The sequence below is a fragment of the Sinocyclocheilus anshuiensis genome, unplaced genomic scaffold (assembly GCF_001515605.1).
Source record: "Sinocyclocheilus anshuiensis isolate Anshui unplaced genomic scaffold, SAMN03320099.WGS_v1.1 scaffold1003, whole genome shotgun sequence".
NCBI lineage: Eukaryota > Metazoa > Chordata > Actinopteri > Cypriniformes > Cyprinidae > Sinocyclocheilus > Sinocyclocheilus anshuiensis.
This window is the reverse complement of record NW_015542495.1, coordinates 847,693-865,389: the sequence shown is the minus strand read 5'-3', so window position 1 is coordinate 865,389 and position 17,697 is coordinate 847,693. Positions and strand designations below refer to the sequence as shown.

Sequence of the window (17,697 nt, the reverse complement as noted above, 5' to 3'; positions counted from 1 at the left end):
ATTCTCTGCCAGCTGAATCTACTTGACATTTCCCTGGCATCAATGCTCATAATTGCAAATCCTTCATGCCACTACATATGATCCACACACATTGCCTAAAAGCAAAATAATGCCCTTAGGCAGGGGTGTCGAACTCAATTCCTGGAGGGCCGGAGCCCTGCAGAGTTTAGTTCCAACCCTGCTCCAACACATACCATGTAGTTTTCAAATAAGCCTGAAGGACTTGATTAGTTGGATCAGGTGTGTTTAATTAGGGTTGCATCTAAACTCTGTAGGGCTCTGGCCCTCCAGCAATTGAGTTTGACACCCCTGTCTTGGGGTGTTTCTCAAACGGAAGGCTGAATCCTACAAAGGCTGCATATCTCGGCTGTCACGTCATCAAACGTTGCTGAAAGCCATCTCAATCGCAAGGATCCTTGGAAGGCAGCCTTCGTTTCGTGTCCTTCATTCAGCTGAATTTGAAGGATGCATGGGATGTATCCTTTGCTACCTTCAATCACCCACAATCCTTTGTGCCCATTCCATTTCATGAAAACTGATGAAAAACGATTCAGTACTGAGCTTGTCTGAATTTATTATGAAATGTAAGACAAAAATAATGTTTTCGGACATGAAAGCATAGATGTTATTTTTCGTTTTGGTGTAAATTACTCACTAAACGCTAAACTGCCAATAATGTAAGCGAGTGGGAGACTAGACGGCTGTGATTCATTGTATTGAATTAATAGAAAGCCAAATAATAGAATGATTTGTAATACAAAGTATTTTTCCAAAACAAAGTTTTATTAGTATTTTCGTGCCTTGGCGGTGAGGGCGGGAACATATGTGACGTAGCCACGCGCCCTTACTAGACTGTCTCATTCTAGCGTTTAATGCCGAGGAGGACTCTAGCCTACAAGCCTCTGAAGGACTGAGCTAGGAAGGGCACAGCCTCGGTAGGATGCAGCCTTCCGTTTGAGAAGCACCCTTGGAGTCTTTACTACTGAGCTGATGACCTGAATCAGGTGTGTTTGATTAAGGAGACATGCAAAACGTGCAGTGTTGGGGTGCCTCCAGGACCAGGGTTGGGAACCACTGACATACAGTATACACTACCGATAAAAGCTTGGGATGAATAAGTTTTTTTTTTTTTTTAAGAAATCTATGATTTTATTCAACAAGGACACATTAAACTGATCAAACGTTACAGTAAGGACATTTATAATATTACAAAATATGTATTTCTAATAAATGCTGTTCTTTTGAACTTCCTAATCATCCTGAAAAACAGTTTCAGGCAGCACAACTGTTTTCAACACTGATCATAATAATAATAATGAATGGTTCTTAAGCAGCAAATAAGCATATCAGAATGATTTCTTAAGAAAGAGTAATCTTTCAACTTTGCTATCACAAGAATAAACTACATTTTAAAATACACTAAAAAAAGAAATTTTAAATTAATAATATTCCACAATATTGCTATATTTTTAATTCAACCCCAAACTTTTGAACAGTAGTGTATTATCTAAATTAACTATGTTTTATGAAGCTATCTTTACCAGTGGGTCTCCCTCTGTGTCGCTCTGAGACACTTGTTTGGAGGTGGCTCCGTCTTTAGAGGAGCTGTAGCCATCATAGCCCACGTCCTCCGGCCGCAGCTGCAGCAGTGACTGGCCTTCATGCTGCAGGGAGGCGGAGCTCCAGGGGTAGGTGTCAATCACCCATTTGGACGGGTCCTCCCATGCCGCCCTCTTACCATACAGCTGGAGCAATGAGCCAAGCAGATAACAAAAAGTTTTAGCTACAAACTGTGAGAAAAAAAAACCAATACATTGAGTGTTGTGGCTGCATGTGTACCTGCAGTCCTTCTCGTACTGCTTCCAGTAGATATGGCACCAGAGAATAGTTCCAGAGGTCAGTAAACCACACACGTGAGCCGTCCGCATCCATCGGACAGGACAGAAACAGCCGAGGACCTGGGAGTGACAGATGAAATATCTCACCTCTGTTCTGTGAATAACCAGATCAAATGCGGCTTATGCGTTGTGTGTATTACCGATAGTGACGTCTGAGGAGCTGTGAGCCTCTAAGAAGGAATTGAGGTGTTGCCAGGTTTTTGGAATCCAGTCGATGATTTTGATGAGGTCGTTACTGCGCATGTTTTTATCAATCTCAGTTTCAATCAGCTTTCTTCTCAGGAATCGGCCCAGGAAGCCCTTCACTGGCTCAGTGTGATTGGCACACAGCACCCACCTGAGGGAAAGAAGGTCTGATATTACACTGAGAACATGACTGGAAAGATCAGTGTGTGTATGTGTTTTTTGTACTGTTCGTGTATGTATATGTGTAAGTGACAAATGTAAAATATGATCACTTATGGCCCCCATGTGGCAAGAGGCTGTAATAACAATCATCAGATCATATCTGAGTACCATACCTGAAGTTGTGATGCAGCTCCAGGTTTGGAGATGAGGACACACCCTGGTTCATAGTTCCTATGACATACGGGCTGTGAAAGGGACAGTTGCACATTATTAGATGTAATTCATTTATATTTGATCAGTTTGACAGACAAGGAAAATCCACAATAATGGGTGTCATACTGCGGTTCCAGTATTGGATGCTGACTGGTCAATAAAGCTTAAATACATGATGGTTAATTCAAATACATGAATTAACATAATCTTTTAATTTTAAATTGTGTGGAAAAATGTATGTCCATTTTACTATTATTAGGTAGTAACCAAAATGAAGTCTGTGTTTAACAAGACTGTTCGTATTTGATCAAAAATACTGTAATGTTGTGAAATTTTTAAATGTATTCATATGATGTAAAAGCTGAATTTTTAGCAGCCAATACTCCAGTCTTTAGTGTCATGAATATGTTGATTTGGTGCTCAAGAAACATTTCATATAATTATCAATGTTGAAAACAGTTGTACTGCTTAATATGTTTGTGGAAACCATGATACATTTTTTTGGGATTCTTTGATGAACAGAATGTTCAAAAGAACAGCATTTATTTGCAATAGAAATCTTTTGAAACATTATAAATGTCTTTTTGAAAAACATGTAAAAAATGTCAATGTAAAATCTTATTGACCACAGACTTTTGAATGGTAGCGTATATACACAGCTAAATAAATACTGTATGTAAAAAAAAAAGTTCTAAAATTTGTATAATAACAGGAATATTCACCATTTGTGATATTTGCAGTTGAGGAATCCATTAAAGATGTCACTAAGGGAGCCAATATGATGGAGGTTATCCAGAATAACTACGGAGGGCAGCTCGATCTCACACTCCTCTGTGTTGCACTGCTCAGCCAGACTTGAAAGGTACTGCCGAAGATCCTGCTTAAAGCAAAGCAAAAGCACATTAAGTGTTACAATCTGCAGATAACCTACTTAAATACTATTATATAATTAATATATCAGCAACATTGATGGATGGCGTGAGTTTGAGGTGGTTCAACCAGTAGCAGATGGGGGAAATGTATGGAAAACCTTCATTAAAACACTTATTTTTGCAATTCCATTCATTTCCACTAGCAGCGCACATTACAATGATTTATTTAGAGCCCTTCTCAGACTGGAAATATGTACCTTGCTGGATTTCTGGTCCACATTGAAGCTAGCCAGGTTAGTGTCGGTCACCTCTTGACCAGTCTTGGAGATGATGTAGTAAGCTACTTTAGTGGCTAGATAGGATTTACCGGTTCCACTGGGACCAGACAGGATAATTCTACGGTGCTCCATCAGCAGGTTTAAGTAGCGTTGAATGATGGGTTTAGGAATCAGTGTGTCAAACACCAGGTCATCAATGCTACCCTCCTTCACACCTACATAAACAAAAAGACACTTGCTTCAAATCTTTGCAGCACATTTGGCCTCTTTTATTGATCCTACAAGAACCTTCCTAGGTTCCTCACCTTTGAGACTGACTGTGATGACGTTGTTGTCGCCCACCAGATATCCACACGGCAAGAGTTCAGGAACCTCAGAAGCATTAGATCGGACCACATCCCCCATCCTGTAGCACACTATACTATCCGAATTCAGGCCTAAACTGGTCAATGGATCCACGCGGAACACATACTCCTAAATCCAAGCAAATAAATCTGTTAGATTTGAAATATGGCACCTGAAATATACCTCTAATTTAGCAAGAGGCTAAACTGGCACCTTAAACAAGCGTCGTATTACACCGTCCAAAACATCCCACTTAGTCTTGCCGCTGACGCCAATGGAGCCAATCAGATACTTCTTCTTCTGCATTGCCTAAAATGATGAGAGGATATAAAATGATGCTTATAAGGTAATGTTTATATGTCAAAATAGCTACTGTAATTAAAACAGACTAGTTAAAGTCACTCTAGACCTTGGTTTTGTTGGAGTCGCTGTTGATGGTGACCACTATACGGACACTTCTGCCCTCTTTGCGTAGATTGCCCTCGTAGCCATCATCCAGCAGAATATCTGTGCACACAAACGCAAATTTCAAACTTACTTTGTGACAAAAATATCAAAGCCTGAACAACGTAAAAGACTTAATGAGTCATTAACTGTGGAGGAGAAGAACTTTTCCTGTGCTGACAAATTCGGCAAGCGAAGGCACTAATGTTCAGCTTTGACTGTAGTTAAACGCCGACTGATTTAAGCTTTGCTGTCTGTGGGGCTGAGCTGTTTGGTTTTAAAAGGGCTTTGATTACAGGAAGAAGGCTGTTAGTGGAGGAGTGCGGCTTTGATGGGCCTTGTACGAAGAGCTCGGTGAATGTATTTGTCTGGCACTCTGTTCTGCAGAGGGGTGATAACTTCCTTCCACCGCACGTCTGCCCACGCTCTAGTGCTCCTCCACACATCTCTTCATCAATTAAGCAGCCCAAAGTCCTGAGAGAGCACAGAAGTCACTACTTTTAATTAGCCGGAGCGCAGACGAGTCTCCGCCAACCTGTCCGGAAACGTGGCCACAGGCCCGGCATTCAAATCCTCCCTTACAGAAAAGAGGCCATTTCACTCTTCGCTGCGTTCATTCTCTTCCTGCACAGCTGCGAAATGGTCTTCCCCATGCCAGAGTTTTCATCAGCACCACAGTAGAATCATCAATAATACAGCCATATGCAAATCTACACTGCGGTCCATGAGCCCGAGCACACTGGTGGAAAACGAAATCATCAGTTCGAAAAATATCTACATGGACAGTTATGACGAGAAGATTATATGTATCAAGTTTGCTTGCAATGCTTTTAATGGTGACCTTATATGCCAAATAGAATCAAGTCTCACAAGGAAACACTAATGTAGCATTGTTGCTATCATGTATCACTAAAACATTGAGTCATAAACTTTGCTTGGTTGGAACAGCAGCTACGCTAATTTAGTCTCTATTTGCTTCTCTGTTTCTGCTACTAGACTTGCACCCAGAGGCAACTAGGAATTACACAAGCTTCGGTCTGGATCCAACCCTTATAAAGATCTGAGATGACCGAACACCTCAGCAGAGATGATGCCAACCCCCCAGAAGACCTCAGATGATGTTAACCCTGGAACAACATATAAAACTACCAAATGTTGCTTAATCGCAACGTTTAATCGCAATCACAAAGTTTAATCGCAACATATAATCATTGCAGTTAAAAGTGTTCACCGTCTGTTTGATTACGTGTAATTTGTAACTAACTGCATGATTCTTACTGAACATTTCTGCCAAAATCACCACTAATAACATACTCCTAAATATAATGTAGAAACTTCATATTTTCTGTAAAGCTGCTTTGCAACGATTTGTATCGTGAAAAGCACTTTACAAATAAATTTTAATTTAACAATTAAAAACAGCCATTTTTATGGCTCATTTATAATAATAAAGGCTAATCTGGCCTTTACACCAGATTTAATTTTTTATTTTATTTTTTTAAATATGAGTACTTGCCCATGTAAAATGTCACTACCATGATGCTAGCTGCAGATGGTTGCAAGGCCATTGCTCTGTGATTTGTAAGGTGTTCTGAGAGTTTTTAGAGCATTGCTAACTCAAAATCGTGAATCGAATCGAATCGAATCGTTAGTTGAGAGGATCGTTACATTCCTAAAAACTACCAAATTTTGCTTAATCGCAACGTTTAATCGCAATCACAAAGTTTAATCGCAACATATAATCGTTGCAGTTAATAGTGTTCACCGTCTGTTTGATCACATGTAATCTGGAACTAACTATATGGTTTTTACTGTACATTTCTGCCATAGTCACCACTAATAACCTACTCCTAAATATAATGTAGAAACTTAAAATGTTCTGTAAAGCTGCTTTGCAACGATTTGTATCGTGAAAAGCACTTTACAAATAAATTTTAATTTAACAATTAAAAACAGCCATTTTTATGGCTCATTTATAATAATAAAGGCTAATCTGGCCTTTACACCAGATTTAATTTTTTATTTTATTTTTTTAAATATGAGTACTTGCCCATGTAAAATGTCACTACCATGATGCTAGCTGCAGATGGTTGCAAGGCCATTGCTCTGTGATTTGTAAGGTGTTCTGAGAGTTTTTAGAGCATTGCTGTATGGCTATAGGGTGATTTTAAAGGTTGATAGATGGTTGCTTATTGGTCCATATTCAAAGAGTCCAATCCCAAGTCTCTATGATATTTTGATTAATAGATAGGGCCCCATTAATGTAAACCTATGGGATTTTGTCAGTGATTTTATCATATACCACTAACAATTAAGATTTCTATCCATTTATCTATCTGAAAACTGTTATACTGTACTTTTGTTGCATAATATGAGGTATTAGCTTTTATACTGTAAATGTCCATGTTGCATAATGTATATACTGTTATATTTGAGTACAGGGGGAAAAAAAGCTTATGTAATTGCTGTTATTTAAAAGTGCCATCATTCTGGAATTCTAGCTGCTTCCATAACATAATAACATCTGCAGAACATTCAAGTGCTTTACAGAATCCTCCAAAACAAGGCCAGTGCCACATTTTGATGTTGCATACTTCACATAGACATTGTTAGACCCAAATAACAAAGACTAACCTGACATAATGGTGTCTGTGATGTTGAGGTTGTTCAGCGACAGCCCCAGAGATTGCCGTGACGATGAGGAGGATGTGCTGGAGGTTTCTGAAGGGGGACGGGCTGTTTTAGCAGGTGTGGCAGCAGGTGTGGTGTTGCCGCTGGACTTCAGTCTGTCGTTCTCGGCCTTCAGCAGCTCAATCTCATTCTGCATGTAAAAAAAAACAGGTAATGTCAACACTACAGTGACAGTTTTGACAAATGTATGTATATATCCCTAACTGAACAGAACCACATATTCAATTCACACACAATATTAGGTGACTAAAAAAATCACTAATCCACATTTGGTCACGTTAAGAAGGGAAAAGTAAAAGTAACTTTCCCCACACGCTTCAAAATTGAGTTAAAAACACCTTTTGTGACATGCTAAGAAGATTAAGACTTGCTTTCTGTTGTCTAAGTTTCTAAACGCTTTCAATGACTGTGAGAAGTTAGTTTAAAGATTTCTTTAATCTTTAGATTAGTCTTGTGTGCCAGGCTCTGCAAACCGGTGCTAAGGGGAAGCTCAGACAGATACTTCAAAAGTATGAACAACTCCGTCTGGTTGTTTTATCTTGGAATTAGAGCAATTTAGCCCTTTTATCAACAGTTTCTCTGATCTTAGTCATTCAATCACTCTGTTACAACTTTAAATTATGTGGTCTGAATTTGTAGCACAATGTAACAAGTATTTGCCAGCAAACAGTTTCTTAAACAAATCAACTCTCTCTGGCTCTTTTAAAAAGTATATGGGACTCCACAAAGTTCTTATAATCTACCCACCACTGCTATTAGTGTTCTGTGTGGATCATAATAATGTGCTTTGCCATAATATTAAAACACAAATATCCATTTATTATTATTATTATTATATACACAACTGTTCAAACGCATGGTGTTAGTAAGATTTTTGTTAAAGAAATTAATACCTTTATTCAGCAAGGACACATTAAAGTGACAGTAAAGACATTTATAATTTTACAAATAAATGCTGTTCTTTTGAATTTTCTATTCATGAAAGTATCCTAAAAATCCATCATGGTTTCAACACTAAAGACTGGAGCAATGGCTGCTGACAATTTAGCATTTTCATCACAAGAATAAATGACATTTTAAAATATACTGAAATAGAAAACACTGATTTTAAATTGTTTTAATATTTCACAATATTACTGTTTTATTTTTTATTTTATACAAATAAATCCTTGATAATCATGAGAGACTTAAAAAAAAAACATTACAAAATGTTACCCAGATTTCCATAGATCACTGCATTGCACAAAAACACTGTATAAGAATTCACAATGCATTGTTATAATGTTGCAGAGCTCTGGATTGAGTCAGCATGTATACGCGGGTATGTGTGTGTGTGTGTGTGCATACCTGCATGCGGTTCATGGCTTCTCGTATCTGGTCAAGGTGGTGGGCGGAGCTTAGCGCCTCCAGTCTGATATCAGTCAGCTTCAGCTCCTTCTCTCTCAGCTCGTTCTTCAGCTGGAGGATAATCTCTGCCTCGGCCTCTGTACATTCACACAGTCTGCACAAACACACACCGCACAGGGAGGAGGGAGTCACAACACTGTTACAGATCCAAGAGAGCTACAAAACACAGGCGGGTTTAATGCACAACAAACTCCTGGAGTATTAAACCTGATCAGAATATTTATGTACACAAACACTTTGATGCACACATATTCACACTCTGGGCTTTGTGTTTTATATTTGTGAGTGGTGTTTGCTGCATTCCATTCAAAGTTGGACATAGTTCTTGATATCTCTGAAACATTGTTCGATGTTTGAAAGATGAGGAAAAAAAGTAAATGTTTAGCATTAACTGTTTAATTTTCTTTGGGTGCCACCATGTTCAACTGACATCATAAATCTCCATACTTTGGAAACAGAGTTGTGAATTTCCGCATGTTTGGAATCCAGACTTTTAGTAGGGCTTTTCCAGGTAAGAAATTCCAACATTTTGAGTTAAATAGAATGCAGCTTTAGAGATTACGCACATTACCAACACAAACAGGAAGTAGAAATCGTTCATGTTGTCCAGTATTAAGCACAGGCAAATTATTAGTTAAAGCAACATGTATTAAATAAAATTTTAATGTACAGTAGTAACTTTTCATACTCAGGCAATCTCCGATTTTATTACTATTACACATGAGTTTGACTATTTGACTATATTTATTTAGTTTTTACAAAAATGTTTCTAATAAAAGTTTACATTTTTAAATTAGTACATCTCCCATTACAATTTAAATTCGAATTAGTTTGCGTCATTAAATGCTCATGTGAAATGTGACTGAAATATAGGGGAAGGGATATCTTTTGTTAATTTTAGTCACTGCACACTCTCAACCCTTCCCAGCATGCCACACTGTGCCTGTTACCGAGATCTGTGCTTGTAGACCACGTGACCGTTTGACTTTTTCTTTGGCATCCAAATGGGGGAGGACTTGCTATCGCAAAAACACTTTCTAAAGACACATGACATTGAGGAACAGGGACAGAATACAGATATGATTAAGGGAAAGGATGAAATATAAATATGATTATCAAAAAAGAAAGAAAGCAAAAGATAATACATAAAAAAATATAGCAATAAAATCACTAAACAATACAATAAGTGGAAGTTACTGATGAAGAATAATGATGATTTATTGGATGTGTTGTTGTGGTCCTTTATGAAATAGAAATAAAATATATAAAAACATAACAAATATGTAAATGCTTATGCATGTACCTGATTTCACAGAGGTGTGTATGTACTGTATATATGTGTTTCTGTACTCACTCAGTGGTGGAAGGGGATGAGCACAGTGGTTGGGTGGTGCTGGTCTGTCTGTTGGTGTGTTGTAGTTTGGGTGAAGAAGGAAGGGAGGAATCAGTCATCTCTTCAATCTCATCGTGAGACGACTGGGGCTTGTTGGTCTTTTTCTTGCTGAAGGCCTGCTTGAAGGAGCTCCGCAACTGTGAGTAAACAACACAAATCAATACAATTAATATAGCCAGACAACATTCATTTATTTCAAACTATTCTGTGGTCAGGCAGAAAAAACGGATTGAAAAGATTCATAGTTCGGGAGAATTATGTATCTGTATTACCTCTGGATATTTCAGTAAAAATTTATAACAAATTTCATTAATACTATTAAAGGAACAATCTGGCTCACTCGCATGCTGTCAGTTACCACAGAAAGTAATTTACCTTACAAGGAAACAACAAGGTAAAGTGTGTACAGAAATGCACTTACAATGAAAGTCTATACAACATACAAGCTTTCCATTGTAAGGGCATTACTGTAAACATATATTTTATTTTTTACAGGATAATTTATCTTCTGCGATAACCAAATACATGGAACACAAGTTTTATGTAGCCCAAAATATTACTTTAGCCTTTTCCTTTTTTCCATATATATATATACACATACAGAATTATCCATATAATCCAGAATTAAATACTGAATTGCATTAAAAAGTTTTATAAAGTGTTACTGTTTAGATAAACACATCACATGGGTGATTTTCGGTCAGGTTAAAAATAAGGTTGATTGTAACATTTCGGGAGGGGAGATAACGGTTTGCTCGTATAATTCACTGAGCAGAACTAATTAAGCAGCAGGAACATACTGGCAGTCAGTGGGACTGGGGATGCTGGTGGCATGCACACGTTTCTGGAAACACTTTTTGGGATTTGGGGGGGAGGGGGCAGTTAATGGGGGTAAGGTTATCAGAGGCAATCGGCCGCAGTAATGCGGGACGTGGAAACACTGACCTGGGCAGGGATGGAATCAGCCACCTAAGGACAAAACACACTCACTGTTACCATTGACTGAAACGTGCACCGCTGGACCAGAATATTCAGACACAGCGGCATCATTTATTCATTGTTCATTTGATTAGCTCTGAATGGCTTATGGAGGCTGTGTCTGTCTGTATGGAACTAGATAATTTCACATAACGGCATTCCACAAGATATTTTTTTCTGACCTGGTCTTGCTCAGCTAATATCACATATCATATTTTTATGTATGTATGCATGTATTTTTTTATTTTGTATGTATTTGTATGTGTTTTTAATTAAATAGTTTCTTCTTTTGTTCATATACACACAAATAATATATATTGCATATTCAATATTTATTTATTTACTTATTTATATTTATTTTATATGTATTTCATATACACACAAATAATATATATCACATACTAAATATTAATTAATGTTTAATTAAAACTGTAATATATTATATATTCTTTAAAAAAATCTGAAGGAATGTAAGATGTAGTGACAATGAGGTGTATTGAAATATCGGTGTATTAAAAAAGTATTTTTATGTGTTAGAACATAAATATATAATATCATATATTTTTTCTTTTTATACAATAAAATGTGTACATACATACATACATACATGTATGTATTAATGACATTTAATATTATATTTATCATATATTTTAATCAAAATATGTAGTATACACAAGAAATGTAAACAATCATGGAACATAGAGTGACAGTGCAAGACTAGTGTATAAAATTTTATTTTTAATAATCTAGATTTAGTATTGTGCAAGATAAAACAGATTTTTTTTCATTAAATATTTCCATATATGTTGTATATTAAGTGATTTTTCATAAGATAGTCCTGCAAATCTCTCACAATGTATCCTTATTGTTAAGCCCTGCTATGAATATATTGTTTTGCAACCCTTGTCTCACTCACTTCCTCTTTAGTTTTTCTTTCACCTTTGAGCAGCATTTCCAGAGCCTTTGAATCCAGAGATCACACTGCCTCAAATTATGCAGATGAATAATTAATGGGCGCATAAATAAAGAGGTGATTTGTATTTATGAGCTCAGTTTGAGCTCTGCTCTCATTACAAGAGTCCAGGGCAGCTCGAGGAAAAGTAGCCATAACTGCTGCACACACTGCCAATGTTATTTTTCAAACAGCTGTTTACCTCAAGTGCTCTTGACTTAATGCACACCCTAAATGAGAAGAAACAACAACCCCCTAGCATTAGGAGATAATAAATCTGTAAAATAACTGCGAACTAGAACAGCTGACTAGAAGTAAAACATGCACAATTGCATCTTAATAACATAAATATATCATCAGTAATGACTGCAACTTGAGCGAAAAGATGTTCTTAATTAGTGCATTCCTCAAAAGAAGATATAAAGATTGGTTTTCTAAAGGGTAAGCACTGAAGGGTGAGGAAGTTTAGGGGTTTGAAGGGCCAGTGATGGGAAAAAAAGTGGGACGAGCATGTCGGATCCTCCATAGGGCATGCAGGAGAGTTTGAGGTTGTGTTATAGTCACCTTGTGTCCTCTATCCTTGCCCTGGTGGTGTGGTGAGAAAGTGAGAGACAGAGAAAGTGTGAGAGAGGGCGAGAAAGAGGGAGAGACAGCCGGAAGGGGGTGAAATGACAGAAATGTTTGTGCTATTTGTTCTTCATGTTCCCAAAGTCGAAACTGAGTGAAAGTAGATGCCACTACTAGAATGATGACTGAATTAATATCACTTCATAGTAAAAGAATTTGATAAAAGCCTTATAAGATTATCAAGACACACTTGTCTACTTGCTTTGTTTTTGCAGTGTTAGTCAAGGTTGCAAAAGCAGTTGCTAAATACCTAAAATGCATTAATATATAGACATAGGTTGCAACGTCATAACTGTGATGGTTTTCCATAAATTGGGTAAATGTATTTGGACACTTAAGTCGCATTTAAAAATGCATGGACATCATTACATAATAACGAAATGTATGAATGATTACATAATATCTAAATAATAAAATATTAAAGAAAATATTATTTTACAGACAAGAAAAACACATTTTATGTAAAACAAGAGATATTTTTCATTAAACATTTTTATATTTGAATATTAAATTACATTTAATATATAAGGCAAAAAAAACACTGTCCTGTGATCATTCAATATAAATCATTAAATATCTGTTCAAAATTAATTTATGGAAAATTTCTGGTTATAAAACCTTAAGCAGGGTTTCTGCAGGAATTTTTTAAAGACTTTAAGACTTTTTAAGACCTGCACAAATAAAATTAATACCATATGAGCGGGGTAGGGCAATGTCTATAGTACCATATTAAACTGTAAAATTACTGTAAAAAGCATCATTTACAGTTCAGATACAAGTTTTCACAAAAACAAAAAGTTTTATAAAATGATAAACTTTACATTTCAGCCTTTAAACCATTTTTCAAAAGTATTAATTACAATATTAATTTAAACAATTATTAACAATAAATTATTATATCAATTAAATAACATAAATTAGGGATGTGCGATATTGACAAAAAATGATATCTCGATAATTTACAGGGATTTTATCGATAACGATAATTAGACAATATTTTGCTGAGTGGGTTATTGTGCTGATATCTTATCTCTAATTGTGCTGACAGCTGACTCCTGAATTTTTTTATATTCTTCATATTCTGTGTGGTCAGTACACAGCAGTGATAGAAATTAATCATTTCCAACAAGTTTTATGGGCATTTTTACCTTTAAGCCATTTTTTTCTAAAAGTGTGCACCACCTTTTGAGTCAAATTCTTGCATTTGGGTTGTTACCAAGCAAATTAAATCAGTATCAACAAAATGTTTCTTTGCAATGCAGAGGAAACACAGAAGCTGCATTAGAAGTGTCATTTAGATGCATTTACACACTGTTTAATGCAGCTCTGAGGGACATGGAATACTTTAACCTGCGGTTACAACTGCATAAATAATGTTTTGATATTTTAAACATAAAACTATATGAAATTATATAAATATATACATTTTCTGCCCCATATCTTGAATTATGTGATAATTCTAAATGCATTTTAATAGACTGATTCATGCAGTGAAAGAACGCACTCTAAATGCGCACGCGCACTAGTCTAACCTGCTAGACCTCATCATCTAATGTATGCGTGCACTCTGTAGGTGTTTTATTTGCTTTTCGCGATATACTCGATAATATCAAATCACACATCGTTAAAAAACAATTACGATATTATCGCAGACCATACATATCACAAAATCGCAGACCATACATATCACACACCCCTATTCTGTTTAGATTTTTATAATGCATTGTCTTCTTATCGATCCATCAGTTCACATTTAAAGCTCTGCGTGTTTGCAGGGTAAAAACCATGGGTCGATTTTTGCATTTGTCTGAACTCTGAACAAAAAATCAGTTTTATTGAAAATTCTCATTCATTCTGACAGCAGGTGGAGCATTTGCTAGAAATATCACTGTTTCCCCAGTAACAGCAGAACACAAAGCAGAGCAGCACTGGACTTTGAACGTGCAGTGCTCATGTTTATTTAATGAAATCATAGCCTTTTGAAGTTTAATCATCACATTCAGCCATATCGCAATTCTGGTCTTTCCGTCCCCAAATTTAAGACCTCTTGAAATCATAATTGAGACTTTCTTGTACAATTTAAGACTTTTTTAGGCCTTAAATTTGATACAACTAAATTTAAGACTTTTTAAGACTTTTTTAAGTCAGGACTTTTTTAAAACCCTGTTAAGGTCACTAAAATAACCTTGACACCAGTTCATTGCAAAAACGATGCTGGAAATTTAGTTTTGAGTAAAGTTCTAGCAAATTTGAATGCATATGCTACTTAGCATGATATTTTGTTGTAGTGACGTCAATATATATATTTTTTAAATCTTGCTTATGTGTCCGCATAATTCTGAGGGCACTGAAGGTCATCATTTTTTTTTTGCTATTCTGTGCTCTTTCATCACAGTTGTAGTCATCGTTCTAAATTTGGACAAGCCTTGTGGTGTGATGATGAAGCTTTGTGCAATGACTCACCCAGCTTTTCTTCTTTTTCTTCTTGTCATCTGCATCTTTAGCGCTACCCATACTGGAGTGGCTGGCTGCACTGTTAATACTGGACATACTTTCTGACGAGTGCTGTCGACGGATCCTCAGGTCTGCTACACACACAAACACACACACAATGGTCAATGCATAATAAACATATTTGAGAGTTACAGTGAGACAACATGGAAGTGAATACTGCCAATTTTAAGAGCAGAAAAGTGAAGCTTACAGTTTTAGAAAAGCACTTACTGTAGATTAATTCTTCTGTTAAAACTTGTATATTATTTAAGCTGAGAAGTTGCTTAAATGGTTTATTTTACAGTTATTTCTGTGATTTTTGTGTGTCACTTTGTCATGGAAACAAAGAAAAATGGCCTGGACCTTTAAACAGGAAATGTTTGTAATTGATTTTGTCATGTTAAAAAAGAAGAAAGTCCAAATTCACTGAACAGCAGTAAATGTGACCGCACCTTATCCAAAATATTTATTTAATAATGTAAAACAGAAAGTTCTGACAGATTTCAATGTACACAAGCAGCACCTCTATCAACGTGATCGGGGCCGTTGAGGGCCACTTGAATGGCCGTCTGAGCATCTGTGTTCTGAGCTTTCAATGCCTCAATGGTCTCTCTTAACTCTGCAAGCTCGGATTCCTACAACACAATCACACAAACACAGTTACATTGAACATGAACCACTTCCTTTAATTGCTTAGAAAAGTAAAAGCACACCTCTTCCCAACAAGCCACATGATTATGATTAATGTCTGTTGCTCAAACAGTGCAGGGCTGAAGTTGAACACTTACAGTAAGTGGTTTGTTCAAATCCCAAACTCTAAGTATGCACAATAATATTTGTGATGCCAGCAAACATTGCTAATTAAAATATCACATCAGCTTAACTTCAGAATCACTAGACAGGAAGTGAGCGACATGGCACTTTCAGTTTTTGACCCTACACAAACTCTTTTGTATGCAAAACGCAAACTCCCCCTCGTACCACCAGCTGTCTTATTCTTCTATCAGATTTTTCCTGCCAAAAAAGCACATGTGGAGATAAGTGCCCCGCTGATCTGAGGAACCGAGCATGTGTTGCGGGCCCACAACCCTCCTATTTCACCGCCACATGGTCTCTGTATATGCAGAGCTCAGGATTTTACAGCTTGTGATAGGGTTTCTGCTTTAATTGAAAGTCGGGCCGCTTTAACAAAGACATCTCTCTGTAATCTCTGATGGTTTATTCAAGAGGGATTAACAGCGGCAGGAACTCGTTAAGTCGATGAGGGTGCTTTGTGCAAATTAAGGGAGCAGTTTCACATTTTAAACTGAAGGTTACATTTACATGATGACTGGATGGTTTTGTTGAGGGAGGTTGGAAGAAAGTAATATTTTCGTATTGGTAGAATACGGTATGTGCTATTGAATCTCAACTAACATTGAAAACATTCAAATGTTATTGTACTTATTTTTGTGAGTAAGATCATTCGTACCTTTTGCTCCGCTGTCATGGTTAGACTCTGCAGTCGACAGGTCATGTTCGCCAGACTTTTCTCAAACGCCGCCACCAGGTGTCCCTGTCAAAACACACAGAGTTTCTTTCTGAAGATCCTTCACCAAATCCACAGAGTAATCCAGACAGAATTCTGGGACAAACTGTTGCAAAGTGAAACTTGCAACTACTGTAGGTACAAGCCAGGTTATCAAAGTTCAGTCATTGAAAATCTAGAGGAAGTTATATGAAGAAATAATAGTTATGTTGATACCATTCAAAAGTCTGAGGTTTTTAAAGTTTTCGAAAGAATTCTCTCATGTAAAGAAATGCAGCATTTATTTGAGCCATTACTTCAGTCTTCAGTGTCACATGATACTTCAGAAATCATTCTAATATGCTGTTTTGGTGCTTAAACATGTCTGATTATTATCAATGTTGCAAACAGTTGTGCTGCATAATATTTTGTGTGGAAACGGATTATTATAATTTTTTTTTTCTCCAGGATTCTTTGATGAATAGAAAGTTCAAAACAACAGCATTTATTTAAATCTTTTGTAATATTATACATTTAAATGTAATACATCCTTGTTTTAATTAACATTTTAAAGCATTAATTCTAATATCTCACTGATACTAACCCTTTAAGATTTTGAAAGATCTTGACTTGACGTTTCATTTTAAGCATGACGTTTAAAAATGTTTACATTTCAAACTTTATCTTCTTCTTGACTGATTATTTGGCAGAACTGACAATAATTAAGAAATTTCTACTCAAAAAAGTTAACATTTTCAAGACTTGCTGATTTAAATGATATACATCGCCTGCTGCAGTTTAAAATATTAATCACCAGATAATGCATTCTGTTTCCAACATTATATCGTTTTTTAAATAGTATGCAGAATACAGTTCATACTAAGCAGTATTCTTGTACAGTGCTGTGAAAATGTTTTTGCCCCTTCCTGTTTTTTATTTATTATTTTTTTGCAAGTTTGTCACACTTAAATGATTCAGATCATCAAACAAATTGTAATATTACACAAAGTGACGTGACATGTGACATGTGGCCAAGTATGGTGACCCATACTCGGAATTAGTGCTCTGCATTTATCCCATCCAAAGTGCACACACACAGCAGTGAACACACACACACACCGTGAACACACACCTGGAGCAGTGGGCAGCCATTTATGCTGCGGCGCCCGGGGAGCAGTTGGGGGTTCGGTGCCTTGCTCAAGGGCACCTCAGTCGTGGTATTGAAGGTGGGAGAGAGCGCTGTACATTCCC

At 36.6% G+C, this 17,697-nt stretch overlaps 1 protein-coding gene across 1 annotated transcript in view; it reads right to left on the bottom strand.

The window, feature by feature from the left end:
• Window positions 1-17,697, bottom strand: part of LOC107694146 (neuron navigator 3-like) — a 184,387-nt gene that overhangs the window by 10,326 nt on the left and 156,364 nt on the right. The window contains exons 25-40 of the mRNA XM_016493750.1: window positions 16,411-16,494; window positions 15,463-15,574; window positions 14,910-15,034; window positions 10,835-10,858; window positions 9,851-10,026; window positions 8,437-8,590; window positions 7,033-7,219; window positions 4,364-4,461; window positions 4,168-4,263; window positions 3,915-4,083; window positions 3,589-3,824; window positions 3,182-3,336; window positions 2,420-2,491; window positions 2,039-2,235; window positions 1,840-1,958; window positions 1,542-1,745 (exon numbers count right to left, since the gene is read on the bottom strand). Coding sequence (XP_016349236.1) covers window positions 1,542-1,745; window positions 1,840-1,958; window positions 2,039-2,235; window positions 2,420-2,491; window positions 3,182-3,336; window positions 3,589-3,824; window positions 3,915-4,083; window positions 4,168-4,263; window positions 4,364-4,461; window positions 7,033-7,219; window positions 8,437-8,590; window positions 9,851-10,026; window positions 10,835-10,858; window positions 14,910-15,034; window positions 15,463-15,574; window positions 16,411-16,494 — 2,208 coding nt within the window. The remainder of the gene's footprint in view (window positions 1-1,541; window positions 1,746-1,839; window positions 1,959-2,038; window positions 2,236-2,419; window positions 2,492-3,181; window positions 3,337-3,588; window positions 3,825-3,914; window positions 4,084-4,167; window positions 4,264-4,363; window positions 4,462-7,032; window positions 7,220-8,436; window positions 8,591-9,850; window positions 10,027-10,834; window positions 10,859-14,909; window positions 15,035-15,462; window positions 15,575-16,410; window positions 16,495-17,697) is intronic.